Genomic DNA, 22,565 nt, shown 5'->3' on the forward strand with positions numbered 1-22,565 from the left:
GGCTCTGTCAGCAGTCACGCTTACAGGATGGCACCTCACTGGAGTTACCACAGTGTCTGGAGACCTGGTTCTGCTACATCTGAAATGTACAACTTTAGAAAATGACTGCATAGGTGCCTTTATGATGGTTTATTTTAATGGGGAACAAGTTCATTCTTAATTACTGCATTTTGGTAATGAAATACGTAGGTACTTTTGCAAATTTAGAATTAAGAAATGTCTCTACATTGTTAGTATTTACTGGAAGAACTGCTTTAGCTGTATGCTCTGCCTCTAATTTGTTTAGGAAATCTTTCATATGTTTCTCTAGCTTTGAAATATGCTCAAGATATGTAAAAAGATGTAATGTAGTCTATGTAAGATTGGACATGTTTGTTCGTTAAATCTGCACGTCTAACTGGTATTGCCATGCAAACGTGAACCAAATGATGGAAAGAATCTTTGTCCTAGAATCTGGAATAATCACTTGGTTTGTAAATGGGAATGATTCAGGCTACAGGAAAAGCTGTGTGTTGCTGGGCTGTGGTACTGCTTTATAACATTAGAAGGAAAATATTTCCATGCTTCTATTATCTTTAGGCTTCCAGAAACCTTTTTATATAAAGCATTAATGAAGTGGCCAGAAATTTCATTATACATTTTTATTTTTTACTCTAAGGCTGAGAGTGTTCATGTTCTAGAAATGAGATTTTCAATGTATACGTCTGGGCTTTTCAACCCTTGTTAAAGTAGTAATAGGAAAAGCACTTGGTAAAATGATCTTACAGCTCATTAATGTATCTAGTTAACTTGCAGATGATTTCACTGCATTCAGCTGAAATGCTGGGGTTTCAACCCCAAGCCCCGAATTAAGGTTGACATCTGGGTGATTCCCACAGCCCCTTCCCAAAGGGGGGGTTGAGTTTGCCTTTAGGCTTCCCTCCAGGGTGGGGCCAGCCTGGCAGGGAGAGCCATTGAGTAAGTGAGCCCCAGGAGTCCCCCATTAAGTAAAGAAAGCTTCGATGTCCCATCCAGGGGATAAAAGCTAGGACCACTTGCAGGCAGGGGCAGTGTCTGCGAGGTGGACACACTGTGCAGAGTTTGCTGTTGGGGAAGGACCTCCCGCTTCCCTGGAACTGGGCTCCAGTCAGGTCTGGCCTTTGTAACCATGGGCTCTGTAGAGATTCAGTAAGTGGCTTCCTTGGTCTTATGTGTTTGGCTTGTTGACTCGGTTGTCTCCCATCCCTTCTATGAGAGACTGCATTTCACCATTTATTCCACCCATTATTGGTCGTGCGGTATCGTTGTTGGGGTCAGTGGGATTGATGTCGATTATGTATAATCTGACTTGTTTGTACCCCCAGCGCTCACCCATGTACTGACCCTTTTGTATCAAATACAGTTTGGTTATTGGTTCATCTTTATGCTGGCTGTGTCCTTTATAGGCCTAATAATTGGCAAAACATCAACAAAAAGGACTATGTTAATGAGATGGGGTAATGCTGCTTGCATCACAGTTTCCGTCATAAAGCTGATCCTGTTCTCAACCTTTTATATTGCAGATGTCCAGCAAACCTGAATTTACATGGGTTCTCTGTTTTTGCCAAGGTGTCATTAGCTCAGTCTTTAAATTAGGGGAGGTGTATGAACTAGGATTAGGCTAATTTTCCTCTTAGGGGAAGTGTTAATGAGCTTGCTGATTCGAGGGGAAAAAAATTGCCTTCCAATTTGTGAAATGCTTTTTTCTTTTCTCCCTATCCATTTCATAGAGAGGTTTCCTAGCTGTTGCATAGCTCTTTTCCTAAAATCCCCTTTATCTGCTGCTGAGAGATGAGATGAGGTACTTTTCTGCTCAGTGTTTCATGAATGCTAGAAACTTTGTGCCTTTTTATTATTGGCAGTAATAAAAAGCGTGTGATAATTGGGTATTTGCTGCACAGAACTTTGCTTAAAATGAAGAGAGGGCATCCACTCTTCTCTAGCTTGCATTTACCATTTTGTTCTGTGACAGTTGGAGAATTTGGGTGATGGTTTATTTTCCTGCTGAAAAGGTAGTCAGTTATAGATCTGCTGTATGCCCCGCATCATCTTTTAACAATATTGTGTTTCTTTCTCTTGATCCTGGTTATTGTGTAGGCTTGAATGCATAATTGGGAGTGAGCTCTTATTGAGAAGTGTTATATGGCTTAGGAACAGGAATGTACGCAAGATGTCAGAGATGCTACTGCCAGCAGTGAATACTTGCAATGTTGAGAATTATTTTCCCTCAGAATGAAGGAGCTTAGAAATGAAGAAGCAGCTCTGAACCAGAAGAAACAAAGAACATGTGGAGAGCGAGCAGTCTGGTTTTTGCCCTAGTTCTTTGGCAAGTTTCTTTCCCAAAAGGGAAAGCAGAGTACACAGCACTGTACTGTAAGCAGGTGCAAATCCTAACCTGGGAATACGTCCCTTGGAGCAACGCAGAAAGGATGCTCTTCTAGGGAGAGAAAGGCATTACTTTTAAAATAGGTGGAGACAAACACAACCATAACAGATGCAAAATGGCCTGCATACTAGTACTTAGAGCTGTAAAAGTACACAAGGGAATAGGCTTCATCCAGTAATTATAAGCCTCGGACAGCTTGCGAGCCATTTTGAATATGCATGCTATTTGGTATGACCTAACTACAAGGCATGAAACCCACAGTGACTGTCAGAGCAAAGAATGGTTACTTACCAGCTTATTTTATTTGTTCTTTCAACAAAAAGATGCATTGTGATGCAAGATACAGAATGATCCAAAAATTTTAGACAGCTGTCTTCCAGCAGCCTGGATAATGTGTGCCTTCGTTGGAAAGATACCATGTAACAGAGAAGTAGGAAGAAATAATGATAAGCACTGCATCCATACCATCATTTGTGTTCACGTACTGTACCTCCAGAAAAAAGGATGCATTGCTGTTCTACAGAGGCTACATTTTAGTAGGATGTGGCATGCAATGTTTGAAGTTTAAAAAATAAGCAACAAAAAACTGTGATTGAATAAATCATTGCCCAAAATTTTAAATAATAGTTCAGCCTGTTTAGAATGTGGTCTGGCGTGTGGTACTTCTGTGTGAAATACAGTTTGGAAAGAAGCAAAATATGTCAGATGAGAGCTGAGCAGGCCCCAGCACAGACGTGTCTACGTGGTGCCCTGATCTGTCAGCTGAGCGGCTTGCTCTGTAACGTTTCCTGGCTCTGAACCCTCTGGAGATGCTGCAGTTCTTGCAGCATTGTCACATGGCAGGAATTGAAAGGTTTCTGGGAAGAACAGCAGAAGGGGACAGGCTGCCCCTGCTGGAACTGTGTGTCTGGCCTTCAGCCTCCTCCCTGCTGCCTCCAGAAGCGTCCGAGGGAGGGAGCAAGCTGGGAGCAGACTGTGTGAAGAGCTGGAGCAGGTGTCCCCTGGGCGCTGGCCCCGCTCCCTCAGCGAGCAGACATCCCACGGCAGACCTCGGCCTCCAGAACCGCCTCGGCCTCCAGAACCGCCACGCCCGCTGCACGGGAGCCCTTGGTGCCTTGTGCCATCCACCCTTCTGCATACGTGGACGCTCGGCAGACCTCTGCGTGCAGAGCAGGCCCAGCCACACAACCCAGAAGTGAGGGAATTCAGTCCAGGTCTCCTGTACCCTCAGTACTCTAACCAGTAGATACTAATACGGGACTAGGCAGCGTTACTGGCCATGCTTCGGGAAACAGGGCTGACATAGGTGACGGGGTCCAGCAGGTTCAGGCTTTTAAAACCCAGTATCCTATTTTTTCAGCACTTAATTCCTGTGTTGCCTTGGTGCATCGAGGGCTCCACTGGCGCAGCAGTTAGGTATTGCAGTGCTTGGTCTGTTTAGTGGCTTTAGAGCCTTTGTGCTTTCTAAAAATGGTTCTGTGTGCTAGAAGGCATCACTGATTGAGAGGCAAGCTTTTATACTTGGGCTTGTTCTTTTGCTTAACTTCATTCAACAGCTTCTAATTACATCCTTTGTACAACCTTAAATAATTCCTTACTATGTAGGGTTTACAGCCCTTCAAGTCTTGCAGATACTTACATACCTTTAACAATTTAATTCAAGGCCATTCCACTAATGGTAGAAGGAGGAAGAAGTAAAGTTGTTTGAGGATCTCATGCAAGCACTCATATTCTAAAGAACAGACTTCAGTGGTGACACTGAAGTCTTCCTCAGCTACTGTATTTTCCCAGAAGGACTAGGGACATAATGATTTTCTGAGCAAATCTTTCTGATTTCTAAATATCAATGGTGTAACTTTTTACAGTTTACACTGGCAGCAACTCTGAGCCACAGCCAGAACTTAACTGTAGTTCAGGTGTGTACTCAGTTTAGTAACAGCTTTAAAGCCTGAAACCATCCTCTCCTCGTTGATGGTTATGGTGGAATTTCCTTTGGGATTCTGAGTGTTACTTGCAATCTTGCAGAGCTGCTGTTCTGAATCAAAGGAATCCCCTGAATGCAAACAGGAGTGTTTCTGCAGGTGTTTCTCCAATGAAAATTTTGTCTGCTCTGTGTTGAACAGAGGATTTCTACTGCTGTTAACTGTACAGTTTCACTCTGACTGTAGCCCCAGATATTTAAAGATCTTTATTTTTCAACAGAGCATATATTTATGGAATTTTGTGATTTAATCCTTCCAGTGTAGTTTCCTTAATTCTGAATTTTTATATGCTGTTCAGGACTTCGTGAAAAGATAATTCCTTTCTAAAGCATCGGTGATGTTCCCCATTGATAGTTGTCCAAATCAATGTCTCCTGTATTCTGACCAGGAATGCCCAGTTAGTTTTCAGGGTTTTGATAAGAACCTTTTAAGTCATGTGCATTACAGCACCATATGCTTGAGACAGGTTGATTTCTACTTTAGGACCCCCAAAGTATTGGCTTAAATTTGCTGTCAGTTCCTAAAAATGAACATTTTCTTGAATGGTGACCATCATTATTTCAAACAGCTTGGAAACAGTTTTTTCCAGAGTTGAGCAGCAGCTGTGGGCACTGAGAGCCCCTCATGGCCCTGACCAGCCTCACCTGGGCTGTCTCAGCACCCTCCACCTGTGGCCCAGGAGCTCCATATAAGCTGGGGCTTGGGCCCAGCTCCAATTTTTGCTAAGCCTGACTTGGTGAGGAGGCTCCCTGGTTTGACGTTAGCCCTGCCTCTTTGCTTCAGCACTGCTGGATGAGCGGTCACTGGAACCACTGGCTAGAGCTGCTGCTTCCCTGGGCTCTGGTAGGGCACGGCCATGCCCCTGGCTGGTGCAGGGTGCTGCTCCGGCCGCCGTCACCGCTGCTTTTGGCTCCATTTGCAGTTATGGCGAAGCTGGTGCTGTTGCTTCCTGCTGGTCAGTAGTCCTGTGTTTACTCTTGGAGAAGACAGGATTTGGTGTTGCGCAATACCGTGTCATTTGCTGTCTCTAAACCTGGCAACCTACTCTGTAGTTGGAAGCACTTCAGTTCTTAAAGACTGTTCATGGATTTTGCTTCCAGAATGTAGGAATTTCTGAACTGTTCCACCCTTAAAAGGTGTATTTCTAGCGAGGCTTTTGCAGTTACAGCTCTTCTTTAAACTAGGTGTTGGTTTCTCCATGCTGTTAAGTTTCAAGGTTTTTTGGGGCACCGGTCTTTGTGTAGTTTCAAAACCACTTTTTAAATGACATGTGTTTGTCTGTAAGTATTGTCAACTCTGGGAGCTGCCTCCTTTTGTACACTGAAACATTTCCAAGTTATAATGAGCTCTCTCCTAAGAAAGCGTTGCTTCCTTCCATATACATGCAGCTCTAGTCTCAGACTCCTCCTTTCTTCTGTATTATTTTGTATATGAATTGGAAAAAGCCCACTCACCCTGAAGTCACCGGCTGGTCCAGATAGTGACTGGCAGATAGGAAGCCAGTGCCTTGAGCAGTGATGAATCTGACCACTGATGGGCACAGCATCTTCATTTACATTTTTAACAGGAAATCTGTTGTTGGGTGGGGAATTGCTGTCTCCGAGAGAATGGGTGACAGGGGGTGCATTTATCTCTGCTGATGTCTCTCATTGCCACGTCTGACGTGTCAATCGGTTGCTCTTCTGCGAAGGAGTTACTTTCTGTTCCTTTTCTTTGTGGAGAAGGGAAACGAGCGCTTGTACTAGGGAGCTCTAGGAATAATGCAGCTCTAGGATCCTGGATGGACTTACAAAGGCATGGGCTTTGCCATCAGCTTTCACATAAATCCCTGGGAGGAAAAATAAGAGGTGGGATTTTTTTTTCGCCTTCTTCCTTGGAGAACTACAGAGCATTCACACTCTTAACATAATTTTAAAAAGAAAAAAAAGAGAAATGAGTTGCTGCCAAGCTCCGAGGGTGGAGTACCCCGGCAGGCGGGTACTCGGTAATGGTTCCGATCGCCCGTGGCGAGGAGAAACGGCCCCTCCGCGCCCCTCTCTCTTCCCGCACGGCGCAGGCCGAGCTCGGAGGACACGGGAGTTACTGCCGGGGTCACCCGGAGCAGTCGGCGGCTTTGGCTCTGGCTGCGAGGCAGCTTTGCGCGGGGCCCGCCGGGGCGAACGTTCCCCCCCTCTGAATTTCCCAGGGCCGGGGCCAGCCGGACTCCGCGTCCTGTCCCATCGCGGGCGAACGCCAGGGCGCCGCTCACTCCGCGCATGGCTGAGTGTCCCAGTGTAAGACTCGGCCGTGAAATTGTGAACTGGACTCCTTTTACCACAGCTGCCTCCCTCACGGAGCTGCTCCAGGGCGCGCGATAGCACCCGGTGTTACCATGGAGACGGCGTTTGACCAGGCTGCTCTGATTCAGCTCGGATGACGGGAGGAGCGTGGTCTGGGAGAGGCAGCGCGTCCGGAGCACCCTGCAGCGCCTTGCTCTGCGATGAGCAGCCCGAGAGGCTGAGCGATCTTGGGCGAGCTCCTGTGCACCGTGCTGTGTTGCCCAAAGCTAGGACGGGCCGGTGCCCGGGCCGGCCGCCCCAGCGCAGCGGTAGCCTGCTCCTCCAGGGAAGGGAGAGCGCTGGGGCCCTTGGCTGTTCCCACGGACCAGTACTATTGTGTGTCACATCCAGCACAGGGCATCACGGGGCTGATAAAACCTACCGGAGAAAATGGCCTAACACGGTCTCACCCCTAAAAACGTGTGTGTTTAGACTGCTGATCTTTAACAAAGCGCTAACATTAAGCCATTTAACTTGAAGCTAGGAGCTAAACAGTTCATCCTTCCTTCAGGCCAGCCTTTCATCTCCAGAGCCCTATGCCAGTTTTCCATCAGCCTCTGTATAAGGCAGGAGATCCCTGGGACTTGCCTCGCTGCCATCCATTTTTAGAGTGTGTCTCAGACAGGACTGCTTGGCTGTCCCTGTGGCTTTTGAGGAAGTGACTAGTTCAGTGGGTTTTTTTTAGCATGAGAAGATGCTCTGTGAAAAGACAGCCCTCCCTCCTGTCGACAAGAGCAGTTCAGGCTGTTTTAATCCCATGAGCAGTTGAATGTGTCAGGGTGTGCGCTCTAACCTCCTCCCCGCCCCAAGCTGAGACCTCTGCATTGCCACGTGCCTATCCCTGTGCTGGAGCCATGTCAATTCTGCATCATAAGAGGACAATCCCAATTCAAATTGCTCAAGCTCTAAATGCAGGGGCGTGCAACCAGGACACAGGAAAACTTTTCTTGAATAACTTGTCAACATATGATAAATGGCAAATGAAGTCACCGAGTGCAACCTAATATGGTTGGAGCCTTGGGTTTCCTCTGGACTTTGCTTAACAGCTAGTAAATGACAACACAGAGGATTGCAAGCCAATGAGTAACCTTGCAAGGGTCCATTTGCTGTTGCTTTGCATCTCCTTGCACCCTGCCACGCAGCAGCTGGACTCAGTGTGAGAACTGGTGTGGTTCTTCATGTGAGCTTCCCCAAAGCTGGTGAGTGTCTGGAGAACTTCACACCTAAAGACTGCCAAGTGTAGAGGGCTGGTTATATGTTTCAGTTGCCCTTCAGAAGGGCACTTGGTAGCGCTGACCCTGTCCTTGAAGTTGTTGTGAGCATAATAAACACCTTAATAAAGGTAAAATAAATATTTTGTGTAACAGGATCATGCCTCTGTCACCTGGGTACATGGTGAGCAGGAGATCATCCTCCTGGGCCAGGCCTGATGATCCTATGCTTGGTCCAGAGACTTTGTGTGTGGAGGGCCTCTTAGTATTTTGTCACAAAGGCTCAATGTGCAGTGGTTAGCATCCTCGAGGAGATTCAGGGTGGTGATGATGGGATAATCTGGCATGTTTTTTTCTCTGGTGTTTCATGGCAGTATATTTGCACTATTACTTTGTGGCTTTCACATGCTAACAATTTGTGGGTGATGGTTGTAATCTTCAGCAAGAAGCTGCAGGTTTTACACATAGAAGCATCTCTTCCTCTGAATCACTTTGTAAGGAAATGAACACAGTAATGGTTCCCATGTTTCAGGGGCATGCCACTTAAAATTTGGAATAGCTAACACCTTTTTCAAAATTAACCGCAACTGGGATCAAGGTGCACACCAATATATAAATAATATAGCAACAGTCTATGAGCAATCACGGGTGTGGCTTCCATACATGATTCAGAAAAAATAATGATGTGTGGATGAAAATAGGCATTTGGGCGGGGATTATGCAAGGCCTGAATTACAATGCAGGATGGGTGGGGATAACACCTCTTTCAGCTTACAAATGTTAATCACAAACTCAGCAACCAGAAATCTCTGCAGTGCTATTTAACAAATATTAATAAGTATAATTAGTGTGCTAGACTTTCAGTGCCAAGGAGCCATGAGAAACAAAAAATTTTCTGTATGTTTTCAGTTTAAAATGAATATAACCTGCTTTGGAAAACAAGCTATCAAGAAAATAAAAGGTTGGGCTATTTAAAATAAATAAATAAATAGAAAGTTTACCTCAGGAACACTCAACACATACATATGCAAAAAAAGAAAAAAAAATCAGTAGATTACCTGACTGCAGAGACCCTCCAAGCAGCTAAAATGATGCATCTTGTTACCTCCATCTCAAATTTCCTTCTTGACAGTAATCTAGAGAGTATGTATTTAACATACAGCTTGTAATACTATTAAAAGTGTTTATAAGGGCCACAGTCTGTAATCATGAATTTGAAGGGTGGGAATTCCACCATGACTGATCTGGTCATCATCTTAACCCTGAATTCCTGACAAGACTCGGTTTGAACACCATCAGCAACTACTCCCTACTGTAATAACTGCCCTTGCAAAATTGGTATCTTTGTCCCAGACTTAGATGGATGCTTTCCTTTATCATGTCAAACCTACCACTTCACTCAGACTGTTTAAAAACAAAACCAAGGCTGGAGCAGGAGGAAATGCAATCTCAGTGAGAGCTCTTTTGCAGTTTGAGTACAGTAGCAGTTGTCCCTATTGGAATCTAGGAGTGAATGGAAAACTAATAGTGACAGCAGCAACAATGATCAGTAATTTTAAATGACTGCAGAATTTAATTATGATGTCAATCAGCATGCTTCCAAATCAGGTTTATTTTCTGTTTTGATTTATCTCTTATGATGCAAGAGAAACTGACAATTGAGAGGTTTTAAAATGACCTCCCACTACAGCTGTGTGTTATATCCTGACATTATCTGTTTAAGAGCAAGGTAACATGGTGGACAAGTTAAGCTAATGGTTTTTTTCAAGTCACCAGGTACTAACACAGCCTCCTCCTTTCAGAAGAAGGTATATTGAGGCGAACATCCTATCCTTCAGTTACCAGCCAGACTCAGGTCCTCTGTGTTGATTTGATAGTCTGAAACTCACCAAGTGAGGGGTGTTCAGAGCAGCTAAGCCACCCTAGGCAACACTGACCCTTACACAGGGTTGATATGACAGATGCTTCTTGCTGCCACTGGTTACCTAGAGTGTGCTATCAAGAGTTTTGAGCCTGGGGGAGAGGTCAACCCCCGCCCATCTCGTGAATTTTGCTGCCAGCCACATCTCACTGAGGTCTGCTCAATGATCAGGGGATCAGCGCAGGGCTGCTCTGGATCCAGCCCTCTGGGGGGTTGTGCAGTGCAACTCCCTCTGCCCCAGCACAGCTGCCTCCTGGGACCTGTGGGTCCTCACTGAGGTGGCTGGGTGGGCACAGCAGCACTACTGAGGCAAGGAGGAGACTGCTGGGGGCGGTTATAAGCAGTATGTGTAGCCCCCTTCTTGAATGGGGAGCTGTATGCTTGTATTTATTGCCTTTATGTATGTATTGCTGTATGTATTGCCTTTCTTTAGACGCACACCTTTCTTCCCTGCTTTAACACAAATTCCTTAACTCTTCAGACTTTAGTGTATCAAGGCATAACTGCTTTGAAGTGTGATTATTCCAGTCAAATCTGTTTGGCAAGGGGCTTCCTCCTCAGAGGCAAGCTGTCAGGCCTTGCCCAGGTGAGCCCAGGCTCTGAATATTCAAAAGTGATCAGGTTGTTGCAAAAGCATGTTGTGTCCTGACAAGTCTTATCACGTGCCAGGGGATGAGCAGAGAAAATCTTTTGGCCAGAACTCACAAAGCTTCCCCCACAGCTCTACAGCCTTAATTACTCACTTGGAAAATGGAATACAATTTTTGGATCATGCAAACTTTGTCCCCCAAAGCACAGGAATCTGGTGTCTAAGAATATGCAAACAAGTCTTCCACCTGCCTTTGTCAGTGATCCCCTCACCATCACCCAGAGGGAACCACTGAACCATGGACCAAGTCCTCCATGAAATCCTTTCACTTCGGATTTTTGAAGGGAAAATGGCCAAGCTACTTAAATACTGTAAGACTTGCCTCTAAATTACTTTCTTCATACTGAAGAGACACGTGAGCTGTAACCTGCTTGAATGTCTTGCTCGTAACCAAGCAGTCCCAGTCACTATTTTCAATTCAGGTTTAGTCTGGTTTACTTCAATTATGGTTGCACTAAGCTTATGTTCATCATTTAACTTCTGAAATGAGACTTAACACAATGCTGTTATTCAGCTGACACACAGTGGGAAAGATAGCATCACTACAGAGTAATTTATTAATACTCGGGACTTGAGTAGACAATACCAGTACTTTCAGGAAACGAGTGTACAATTAACTTTTTTCTCAGATAAAAACTATAATGGAGGTTAGGTTAAGTGTCTTACACTTTTCTGGAATTTTAGAAAAGGTTATACAAGACCATTCAAAAGCACAGGTTTTATAAAGTCTTTAAGCTTTTTAGCACTGAAATCTGAGTGCAAAACTAGTCTCATAACTTATTCTGAGGAAGTAGAAAATGTCTTGCTGCTGCATTAGCAGAAAAGATTTTAGCCCAGTGACTAGGGAACTTCCACTGCTGAGAGAAGTGAAAGTAAGTGCAGGGTTGTGGGGCTGGGGAAATTTAACATTTTATACCGAAGACATGTTCAGCTGTTTGTCACTTCAGAAGTCTCTTTGGCTTGCCTTGTGCAAATACTAAGCCTTAGCATCAGGCCAGTGTGAAGTGCTGAGTTAGGACAGAAAGCTTCTCCCATCACTGCATTCACAAAGCGAATGGCGAATGAGACCTGACAAATGCAATGGCTCAGACTCAAGTTTTACTTCATCCAAATGCAGTCCCTTACACCTCCGGTATCAGAGTGCCCAGGCTGGCCTCCCCATCAGGGGGTTCATTTCTCAGTGTATACACTAGCTATGTAGCTTTTCCCCAGATGCTTTAAGCCAAAACAATTCCACTGAAGGCAGGGAAGATGTTTACTAAGAGGTATCGGGATGGGGAAGCTTTTTTATTTTTCCCATTCAAGAGCAGCTTTGCTATTGAGTAAATGCTATTAAGGGCAGAACTGAGGCCTTCGGGAATTCAAGTGCTTCAAGCACAGGAACCTAGGCTGAAAAGGGGGGTTCCAAGTATCAAGAACAGAGTAGGACCCAGAGGCAAAACAAGGAAGAGCTATACAGGGCAGTTGCTTGGGTTCTGAGTTCTACTGAAATAGCAACTACTGAGTCTGCACTAGGTCTCACCATTGACAAGGAACGAGCTGCAGCTTAACAGCACTGATCTGTTTGTTGCAGCAGATTGTGTAACTGGGGGTCCTACAGTTAAAGCTGCTCAGATATAAGGGGAAGGTTGCAAGTACCAATTTGACTTTTTCCACTTTAGAAAAAATCTAGGGGTTGGGGGGAAGCAGAACTTTCAGTACAGGATTGTGCAGGATTAGATAACTTCTTTATGTTCTGGAGGCCAATCTGCGTGGGTTCTTAGCAGTGTTATGGCACAGCAGTAGGTTTTTAAGCACCTACATAAATGAAGCTTAGCAATCTCCCCAGCTATAAAGGCCAAGTAATTAGGCATTACTGAAAAACTACATCTCATATTCTTTCCATTGAGCATAATTCCAAGGATGGTAAACCTGCTCATTCACAGAAAATGTGAAGACTTAAGACTGCCAGATCAAGGCAATTATTTATCTGCATACATAGCTAAAAGATTAAAGTAGTGTAATGCTTCATATCTTCAGTAACCTCATCCATGGCTCACATGCTACAGTTAAACATGCTTGCCTTGTGATGAGTATTTGCAATTTCTTTCTCCTCTTAATTACCATGCTCTGCTCCAGCTTTTCATCCTCAGAATAAAAGTAGCTCCTCTTCAGTCACCCTTAATGTTCACTTCAATTCTTTAACAGGTGAGAAATTGAAGATGAAACACTACTGCCCTCTTTTCTGTCTGATGGTGCCTAACGTGCTATGGGTGACTAGAAATAACAGAGGTTATTAATGATGATAGAATGTTTTATTGTCAGCACAAAACTATAGACACTATGCTACCAGGTAGTAAGGAGGTATTAAAATTAATGGTGTGCATTGTTGCACATTGAATACTTCTGCAGAAGTCTTGATTTTTAATTAAATGCAAGCTGAATTCAACATTTGCTGCACATTTAACATTATTCACTTTGAACTTTCCAGTAAATGCAGAACTCAAATGCACAACTGCATACACTATTCAATAAAGCAAAAACAAAATGTATCATAAATAAGTATGTCATAACTTTATTAAACTCAAGACATGACAATATTCAAAATACAAAGTGAATTATTTTTTATTCAATACTGTACACGATGCAGAAATATCAGTGCATTTCTATAGCATGTATTTCACCTTCATTTAGTTTGTACTAGAACAAATAAAAAGTAAGCTTTAAAATAGCTCAAACATATCATTCAGCAGTTTAAACTGTAAACAGCTTGTTTATTTCTGTTAGGAGGAGCACATTCATCTTCTGTACCTCCATTAATGAGCACCCTTTCTCTTGTGCTTATCTGCAAGAGGATAATTGTAATCAAAATCAGCATGAGAAACTGCTAATGCACAAATGTGGCACCTCAGTGAACTTTAGCGGATCACTGAGGCACAATGAGGAAAAATTATAAACAGCAAGAAGCAGCATCTGAAGCAACGAGAGATGGGACTGACACTGTTCATAAATGGAATCATTTTTTTCCTCATAACCTCCTCCTCTCCTAAAATACTGAACAGAAACCAAACCACAAGACCAGCTTGTGCTGTGTTTCTGTATTTAATACAGTCAGAATTTTAGACTCTAGGTGAGCAGGTAATTGTCACTGCCTACCTAACAGCAACTGCAGAGCTGCTCATATCCTCTGCCACTTCCAGGACACTTTCACACGTTTCTAGGATCCAACAGCAACAGAGCAGCAGCAGAGGCTTAGCAAGAGCTGGTCCAAGTCTCTCCTAGGAAAAACTGCAAAACTGAGCCAAGTGTGTCTAGCAACTGAAAGAATTCACAAAAGCTAACTCACTTTAAGAGTCTGTTAGTGTCAAATTAAGTTGTAAAATAGATTCATTTTTCCAAAAGCACTTCCAATATGCCTGCCAAGTCTTGAAGTGGGTATCAGATCTTGCAGTTACCTTCTTACCAGGTTGGCAGAACCTAGTCAAAGAGGACAGTCTTCAGCAGTGTTAACTGTGTGAAAGAAATTCTGGAAATGCCTGATACAAAAACTGTACTGCATTATCTGCTCTGTTGTCAGCTTTAGAAGTGACTCATAAGCAAAGCTAGACTGACTTTATTTTTTTTTGATAACGTGACTACCAAATATGTTCATCTAGGTAGCATATAACTGGCCAACTGTGACTACTATCCCTCTGTATGTTTCTATGGAATCTTTGTAGGTTTTCAGCTATACATACCAAGACAAAAAACAGTCTTAAACATATCAGAGATACGCAGCATAAGAGGACTTCACAATCCACTTTCCAGTTCTCAGAGGACAAACTGGTCCTACTTCATTATCTGAGAACCTCAAGAACTTTGTAACATGATAAAGTTCATCTCCATCCTGAACAACAGAGCCGAGACTGTGCTCCCAGAGCCTATGGGGAAACCACATAAGACAGGTGTTTTCGTTTCAGATGACCAGCTATGTCCACTCTAGGTTTTGTGTCCAATTTTGCTGGGGCTGAAGTGGCTGTGCAGTCACCAGACCAGGACTGAACCTCTGTGCTAGAGCTACTTTCTTCTGCTTCTCTGAAGAATTTCTCATATTTGTCCAAATATGGAGGCCTTTCAGGCAGCAGATAGTAATGCGTTGAACTGGCTTTCTTACCATTTTCAATAATTGGAAGAATGCAAGGAACCCTGTTGGAAGATCCTTCACTATTTTGTCTTTGTAGAGCTTTGCTGCTGACATACTTAGGATCAGGCGCAAAACTCTGTGTGGGGGGCATGACCCCATTGAGGTATGATGGCAGGCTTTTGGGACTTGGCGTACGGGAATTGCTGCGTGACAAAGGTTCTCTCGGAGGCACTTTCGGAGGCCTGTCTTCATCACTGTATGCACTAGAAGCGACTTCTGCTGACCACCTTCTGTAATCTGGCTTAAGAGCCCTTGGAGGTATGGGAACCCTTGGTGGAATCTCTGGTTTATCTTCATCAGAGTTTGGAGAAGACCTGCTTAAGTGTCCAGATAGTCTTACTACTGGTTTATTAAGAGATCCGGCTGGCCCAGAATGGGACCTTCGCAAGCGTCGATGCAGCTGCTGTGGAGGAGGACAAATACTGGATATGTATCCACTTAGGCTCTGTGTAGGGTTGGCATCTTCTGGTTTTGGTCCTGTTGGAGTATCAAAGTATGCATAGTTGATTTGTCCACAGCCCCTAAAGCTCCGCCGGCTTGGAGCACTGGATTTAAAAGGAGGAAGTTCATAATCTTCTAACAAAAAGTCAGTATCTGAGCTAGTCAGGAATTCCACCTCTTTGTCAACCTCATCTGGAGAAAGGTCTTCAGAAACAGGCAGAGGGGGTAGTGGCCTGGAGCTACGGTCATTGGAAGATGCAGACAGAAACTGAATTGGCCCGCTTTTTATTGGCATGTGAGAAGGTGTTTCTTCAGAAACACAGCCCATGGTTAGTGAGAGTTTACTAAAGCCAGGAACAAGATGGTCTTCATATCTTGAAATCAGCTGTTCATTTTGGGGACTTACAGGAGGTGGGCTGGATTTGTGAGATGGGACTTGGATGCAACTTTCAGCAAAGCTGTGGTCATTCATGGAAGCATGCCCTAAAAAGATGAGAAAGTCTTAAATGCTTTTCTAAGTAACGCTCTAGTGCATGACTTTGCCACTGCAGGTTTAACTATTTCATTCTTTCTAATGCAACAATAAGTAATATCTGCTTAATGACTCCAGCAGCAAAACATAGATGTTCTAGATCTTTTCTGCTCATGGATTTATGTGTTTAGTTAATAGAGCAGCTGATTATCTTGCTGGTTTAGGCCAGTGCTCCAGTTTAATGAGGTAGTTAAGAGACCTGAAGCATAAGCAACAGAACAGAGCTACAGCTACAAAGTTCCCAGCAAAGGGCTACAACAGAACAAGTGCTCTTTTACTAAATGGTTTGTCAGAAGTGTAATGGCAGCTCAGAGACCTTTAAGTACAGGGAAAGGTTTTTTGTTTGTTTTAACTTGATCATGTTATTTAAAGTGCAAGGGGTTTTTCTATTGGCTTGAATAGTAGTATTTTCTTGAAATGTTTCCATTCTGTCACCAGAGGGCAGCCTTATATCCAGAATGAAGAAAACATTTACTGCCTTAGTGAAGACTTAAGAATTTTTTTTTCACTACCTAAATACATGTGTGTTAGTCTTTGTACTTACCAATGGATGGCAAATGTTGCTCTGTTGAGGGATTCAAATTATATGCCACTGCTATAGGGTCCACATTAAAGAAAGTACTAAAAAAAAAAAAAAGCCTTAGCTGTAAATAAACCATAGGTTGGTACTGGTACAAGTATTCTTAATGCTCATCTCATACTTCAAGATGCAATAGATCAAATTTTAGCCTCACTCACTTTTCAAATCCACTGTGGCTACCCCAGCAGGTTTTCAGACTCCCCATGGCTTGACTAGTGTGAAGAAATCCAGTTTTTAACGGGACTCTCATCTCCTGAGCAGCAACTCCTGCAGTTGACATTGCACACTGCTCTCTGGTTATGTCTCACGACCCTAGAAATTCAGTCCTTGACAGGTTTCCTGCAGTTTTCATTCCCTTCAAAAGAGAGAAGGACATAAATATCAGAAATGCAAACCTGAAGAGTTCATCTCTCACCTGAAATGTCAGTATTTCAAGGAATTAAACAGCTCTGTAGAAAGGGCCTTATGTCCAAGAGGAAAATTTTACCTAACTTATGTTTGTGTCTGGAAAAACTGAAGTACAAAATAGGGAAGTTCTCTAACAGAATTAAACTGGATAGAAAAAAGTAAAATATGTTCAGTAAAGCTATTGATAGCAACTGTACATCAACAACTTAAATTCTTGTACATAAACTGCTACTTATTCAGGCAAAATAAGTTTTCCAGAACAATCTCTAAGTTTCTAGTAAGCATCTATCTTTAGTTGTATCTTTTTGGTAATGAGTTTATGGTTTCCAGCGTAGCCAATGTGTATCAGCTTAGTCTGGTTTTAAGTATTACCTTCAATAGCCTTTGCACCAATAAACAGAATTACTGACTACTTAAATAAGAATTCCAAAACTTCTTTTATATAAAACAGTCGCTATTATTAACAAACTTAAAGCACTGTGATACTTTAAACAAGTCTAAGTCTTCTGGTTATTTCAAACAAACTGGAAATATAGTGATTCAAAATAGTCTAAGGAACAAGTTGACTGACAGGGTTTTGTTTAGGAAATTCAAAATGGATTATTGGGGGGAGGGGGGGGGGAGCAACAGTGTAAAAGTAGTCAACATTCTGAAGGCAGGAAAAATTAAGTCCAAGACTGTGAGCAAAGATTTTCTCTTGGTCAGTGCTTCATCTACACAAATAACCTAAATTCAGCAAGTACAATATGGTGAACAAGGCTGTTAAAAAAAAAAAATAATCACAACCAAAATACCCCACCAAAAACCCCAGAACTTAAAAAAACAAACCCCAAAACAAACCAAAACCAAACCCACCCAAACCAGTTTAATTTGTATCTCCCTTAAGAATCAAGCCAGGTGCCCCAGGATTAATTTGCAATCTAACACCACTATTTGCCTTTTATAAGCAATTGTTTGAGAAAGAACAACTCTGCTATGCTTTTCCAAATTTGAACTGGGTCCAGTATCGATTATCCAAACAAACAATATATGCAAAATGTATGTATGTTTATAATGTGTGAGACCTAACCACATTCTCTTAGAGTGTGATGGTCGTCAACTACCAGTGATCACTCGTATGTCAACAGAAGTGGGATTTTTTTTTTTTTTTATTCACTACCAGATACCCAGTGTATTTTAGCCAGGCATTTCAGAAGAACTCTAGACAGGAGACTATTAGCTTTAATAGAAGTAAACAAGGTCCAAACCAGTGTTCTGTCTGCTGCAGCAGAGCATTAAGTCTTTATCCTACTTAATTTAGCCCTCCTTATTTTAGTGAAGACTATATTCTTCCTTTTCAGACAATGTCCTTAAAAGCTACTTTAACCCTGAAAATTTTTGCCTCACACAGTCAAGCTGGACCCTTCCCAGTAATGAAACCTGGAAATTTTCATAGTGAATTTGAAGATAAACATACAGCCCCAGGAAGCAGTAACATAGCTCTGATGAGCAAATGACTTGAAAATCTCTAGTAGTCCTGTAAAGTTCTTCCTTCTAGTTCTGTAAGTGAGAGCAGAGCCATTGTCTAGCCAGGAGCAGAAGACTGGAGAAATCCATTTTCAAAAAGACTTAAGCAGCACAGTACAAGTATAGCACCAATTCTAAAATTACTTTCTGTTAACACAGTTCACAAAATCCATCACATCAATTCACACCGTATTGAGCAGTGATTCTTTTTGTGCCTCACAGATCCTATCCTATTATCAATGAATCAGCAAAAGAAATGAAGGACAGTGAATTAGTGAACGTAAGCTAAAACCTATGAAGGAGTTCGCTCTTCCATTTCAGTATTTTCTGAAGTCAATGCAAGTCATGAGTTGAAAAATCACTGATACAGAACACTGATTAGTCAGCAAATGATAGTACTCCACCTCAACATGCATACAAGATCTGACAAGACCATGAGCAAGACATTGATTATGATATTAAAAAATGAGACAGAAAGCAGGGGGTGGCATGGCTCTAGTTTGAGAGCACATGTAATGTGCTTGCTGTGATAACATACAACCCTTGTAGGGCTTGTTAAGAAGCCCAACCTCCATCAGATCCCACGCCAAAACCACTGCTAGTACTTACTATGTCAGCTTTCTGAATGCTGTCTAAATCTCAGCTCTCAAGACAGATAGTTGCACAATTGCCTCTCTGAAATACCACTGGAATGCTAAGCTCAACTTCTAAAATAGACTTAAATATTTATATACTCTAGGAAATGATAATTTTCACTTGATTCAATCAACTCTTTATTTTTTAAAAATAAGGCACAGACAAATTTTGCAGCCATAAAACTTGCTTGCTTCTAACAATAACCCCTTTGTGAATTCACAGAAGGTGACTTGCCTTGACATTTCACTGGAGACTTGTGAGTGGACAGAGTTAAAAACTGTCCTCCACGCCTCAAGCTAGAAGTATCAAGAGAGGTAAGGCATATGCTCACTAAATCACCTAGTTACTTTTTCAGTGGAGTCTAGAGAGATGGTACTTGCATCTTAAAACATGAATTAGCTTATCTGAAGGAACAGTATCTCAACAAGGGGACATGAGGACATGTAAATTGAGGAGTATAAACTGTATTTTTATACAGTGTGATCTTACTAAAGCTGATCAGTATGTATTTCATGAGGCTGCTATTTTTTTAGTAATTGGCTTTTAAAAACAAATTACATTTACATAGGCCAGTAATGAAGATATAAACAACAGTTTCCACTCCGTTGGCCCAATCCTGCCTCCCTAAAGACTTATGGATTTAAACTTAACCATAACTTAAATCAAACTACATTTGCTAAAGAAAATGGACACTGTGCAGTAACGCAGCATTCTGGATCTCTCCCTTGTTTGCTCATTTGCACAGAATGGGTTTCCGGTTACTCTGCCTGTTTGGCCTAGTTATGCATAGATTATGGCACTTAGAAAGATCGAAGCACTTTGAGCACTTTTGAAGATGTTACAGTTTCAGTGTTACCCAAAAGAAACTGAGTTACTTCAAACTAGAAATATAGCTAGTAATTACCACAGGGCAGATTCAAAGGTTTTTGCAGTGCATTAAGAAGCTATCAACACCATCCAAGGTAATGTGCAAAGAAGATACTTTTTAATCATTCATGCCTGCTCATGTTAACAAATATGTATTATCCTAAATATCGAAGATGAGATTGATATTATTTTTTTTTTTTACAAGGCCAAATATACTTTCAGACTTGAACTGATGAGCAACAAGTAACAGGATGAATATGTGTAAACTGAAAACTGTCAAATGTGTCCATAAACAGTAGGGTATCTACACAGTGAGGAATGTATATGGGAATATATCAGAAAACTTATGTGAGGCAAAGTTGAGTTACATAAGACATCTCAAATACACAGTTTTCATATGGATATGGATCACTAAGTACTTGTGTTACAGCAACAGTAGTCTTCTATTTAGAAACTAAGATGCACATCTGCATATATTTTAGGTCAACACCTATCACTGATCACAGAGGGAACCTTGTTACTCTGTTCCCCGCTCTACCAGCCCCAGTGCAATCAAATATTTGAGGCAAGTCAGGTTCATAATAAAACCTTTCTGGTATGCACAACAGACCAAACCACACTCTAGAATGTTTCACTTAATGGGTACGGAATACAACAATTTGCCATACAGATTTTTGAATGCCTGTACAAATTTTGGACAGATTTTAAAAAGGCAAACCTCTTGAGAAGCAGCTTATATGCTTCTTTTAAGAAATGGGGAGAGAAAAAGAGACCTACTTACCACTTTTGGGAGGGGAACAATGTGGCTACCTTAAATCCACAACCTATTTTTGCTCACCTTGCCACCACTTATCTTTAACAAATCTCAGAAGCAATTCACAGGAGGAGGGGCACATTTTTGCACTACAAGTCATCCACTCCTGCTAGCTGTTCCTTATTTGACAATGTGATGTAATTTCCTTTTTTTCCTTTGACTTTCTATTTAATGTAAGTACCATTACTTTTAATATTTAAGTATTTCAGACTTCTGACTGGACTTTAAAAAGCTCAAGAGCTGTTAGTATACTTTCTGGAACTCCATATACTTAAACAAATAAATAAAAAATCCTAATTCTCTAGTGGTCATATCATTCCTTAAGTGCTTCTGTATTTGGAACTATATGAATGCCCAGTAACCCACACTTAGCAGAAGCAGCTGCACGAAAAGGTTAGTTTAAATCTACTAATTGAATAAATAATTAGATCTTATTTACTATGCACTAAACCTCCACAGTGAAGTTCAGTATTCCTCGGAGTCATAAGCCAAATCCTGCTCAGGTACAAGCCTCAGAAGATTAGGGTTTTTTTCATTTATAGGAACTACATTATTCAGAGTTATTACATAAATGAGGCATATTCTTAGCTTTGAGAATTTTTTATACACATTCTGCCAACCAGAAATGGAACATTCTGTCGTCAAAAACTTAAGACTGATCACTTAATAAGGATGGATAAAAATGCTGTTCAAATAAAATTAATTCTACAGGTATACCCCAGATGATGATGAAGAATTAATCAACCAAACAGCAGACAATGTATGCAGATTATGATAATCAGTTATTTTGGAATATATTCATTGAGCTGCAGCTCACCAAGGAGTTTAAGTTCAGTTAAAATTTGGGCTACCATTTCACGGTCCTACACAGCAACTGGGAGGAACCTGTAAACTGCCAGCAGAAAACTAATAATTAAACAGCAAGACAATTACCTTGCCTCTGCTTGTCAGATTTCAGATGCATGCTTAAGGTATGGTACTTCACTCTCCTGAAAATTTTAATGTGAATATAGCCAGCTTACATTCAGGAAATAAAAATTCCTTTATAGCTGACTCAGAGTCATAACCACAGTGTTAGACACGCTGTGATAAGTTTTAATTCTGTTTTCCACTACAGAGAAGTGGAACTGTTTTCCTCTGAAATAATTCCTGTATTGCAGAGGATGGGCAGACAAAGGACTTCACCAAGAACATATGCCCTCTCAAAAGATACGTTTCTATTTAAGAAAAATGTTGTCCCATATAGGTATATTGCTAAAGAAAGAAAACTAGGTTTGTGCACAAAGGAACGCGGGTGAATTGAGCAGTTTGGTTTCCTCTTTTAAAGTTTTACTAGCTTATAAATGGAGTTCACAAATGCACTTGTGATGCAGAGGCATCGTTCACCTGTCATTCCAGTAGGACAAAGCTTCAAGTGTCCCCAAACTGACCGAAGAGACCTTGCCCCCAGAGCCTTTCCCATCCAGTTCATCAATATATAATTAAGTACTGTTATCTTTATATCAAGCATAACAAGTTTTTTGCTTATTGCTTCAGCAATACTGCATAGGGTTCTTGGTCTCTGCGCTAGTCGAAGTCTCAGAGTCGCTCTTGGCTGCTTGCTCTGTGTAACTAACGCAGTGCGTGTCCACAGCAGGCATACGTGCTGGAGAGATGCGCTGTAAATACTTGAAGAGGACAGCGGCGTCTCCAGATTTAAACGCTACAGACTTGCTATTTTGTAAGATTGAATATAAGCACGTACTGGGGTATTAAGTCATGAAGAAATGTTTATTCTAAATTAAGCCATCCTAAATTAGAGTGTGAAGCACGGAGCCTGAACCCACAGTGCGATCTCTGTTTACTCACAGAAGCGAGAGGAGCAGCTCCGAGGCGAGTGCGAAGGCACGCCGATACTGTTTCGGGTCCCAATAAACGCACGGCACGCCACGCTAACTTCTAAGAACGTGGCTACGGGCTGCGCTGGCCCCGGCGGGTCCCTCCCCCAGGGACTTCTACCGCCTGAGCGCTTCCGCTCTCCGCTGTGGCCAGCGGAGCGGGTACCGCGCCCGAGACCCCTCCCGCTAGACCCCGTAGGTAAGCAACGCAGCGGCGGGTCTGGGCCTCCGGCGGCGCCCCCCAACCCCGGTTCCTC

At 42.3% G+C, this 22,565-nt stretch overlaps 1 protein-coding gene across 2 annotated transcripts in view; it reads right to left on the reverse strand.

Annotated features, from left to right (window-relative positions):
• Positions 1-13,012: 13,012 nt before the first annotated feature.
• The window catches only part of ERRFI1 (ERBB receptor feedback inhibitor 1), an 11,577-nt gene continuing 2,024 nt past the window's right edge, over positions 13,013-22,565 (reverse strand). The window contains exons 1-4 of one of the 2 annotated variants that reach the window (XM_026862842.1): positions 22,280-22,355; positions 16,359-16,555; positions 16,165-16,241; positions 13,013-15,571 (exon numbers count right to left, since the gene is read on the reverse strand). In XM_026862842.1, coding sequence (XP_026718643.1) covers positions 14,385-15,571; positions 16,165-16,241; positions 16,359-16,480 — 1,386 coding nt within the window. In that variant the 5' untranslated portion in view covers positions 16,481-16,555; positions 22,280-22,355 and the 3' untranslated portion in view covers positions 13,013-14,384. Of the gene's footprint in view, positions 15,572-16,164; positions 16,242-16,358; positions 16,556-22,279; positions 22,356-22,565 lie in introns of those variants that run through there. The other variant, XM_026862841.1, reaches the window with a different exon arrangement.

This window comes from Athene cunicularia (assembly GCF_003259725.1).
Source record: "Athene cunicularia isolate RWA chromosome 21 unlocalized genomic scaffold, athCun1 chr21_part1, whole genome shotgun sequence".
Lineage (NCBI taxonomy): Eukaryota > Metazoa > Chordata > Aves > Strigiformes > Strigidae > Athene > Athene cunicularia.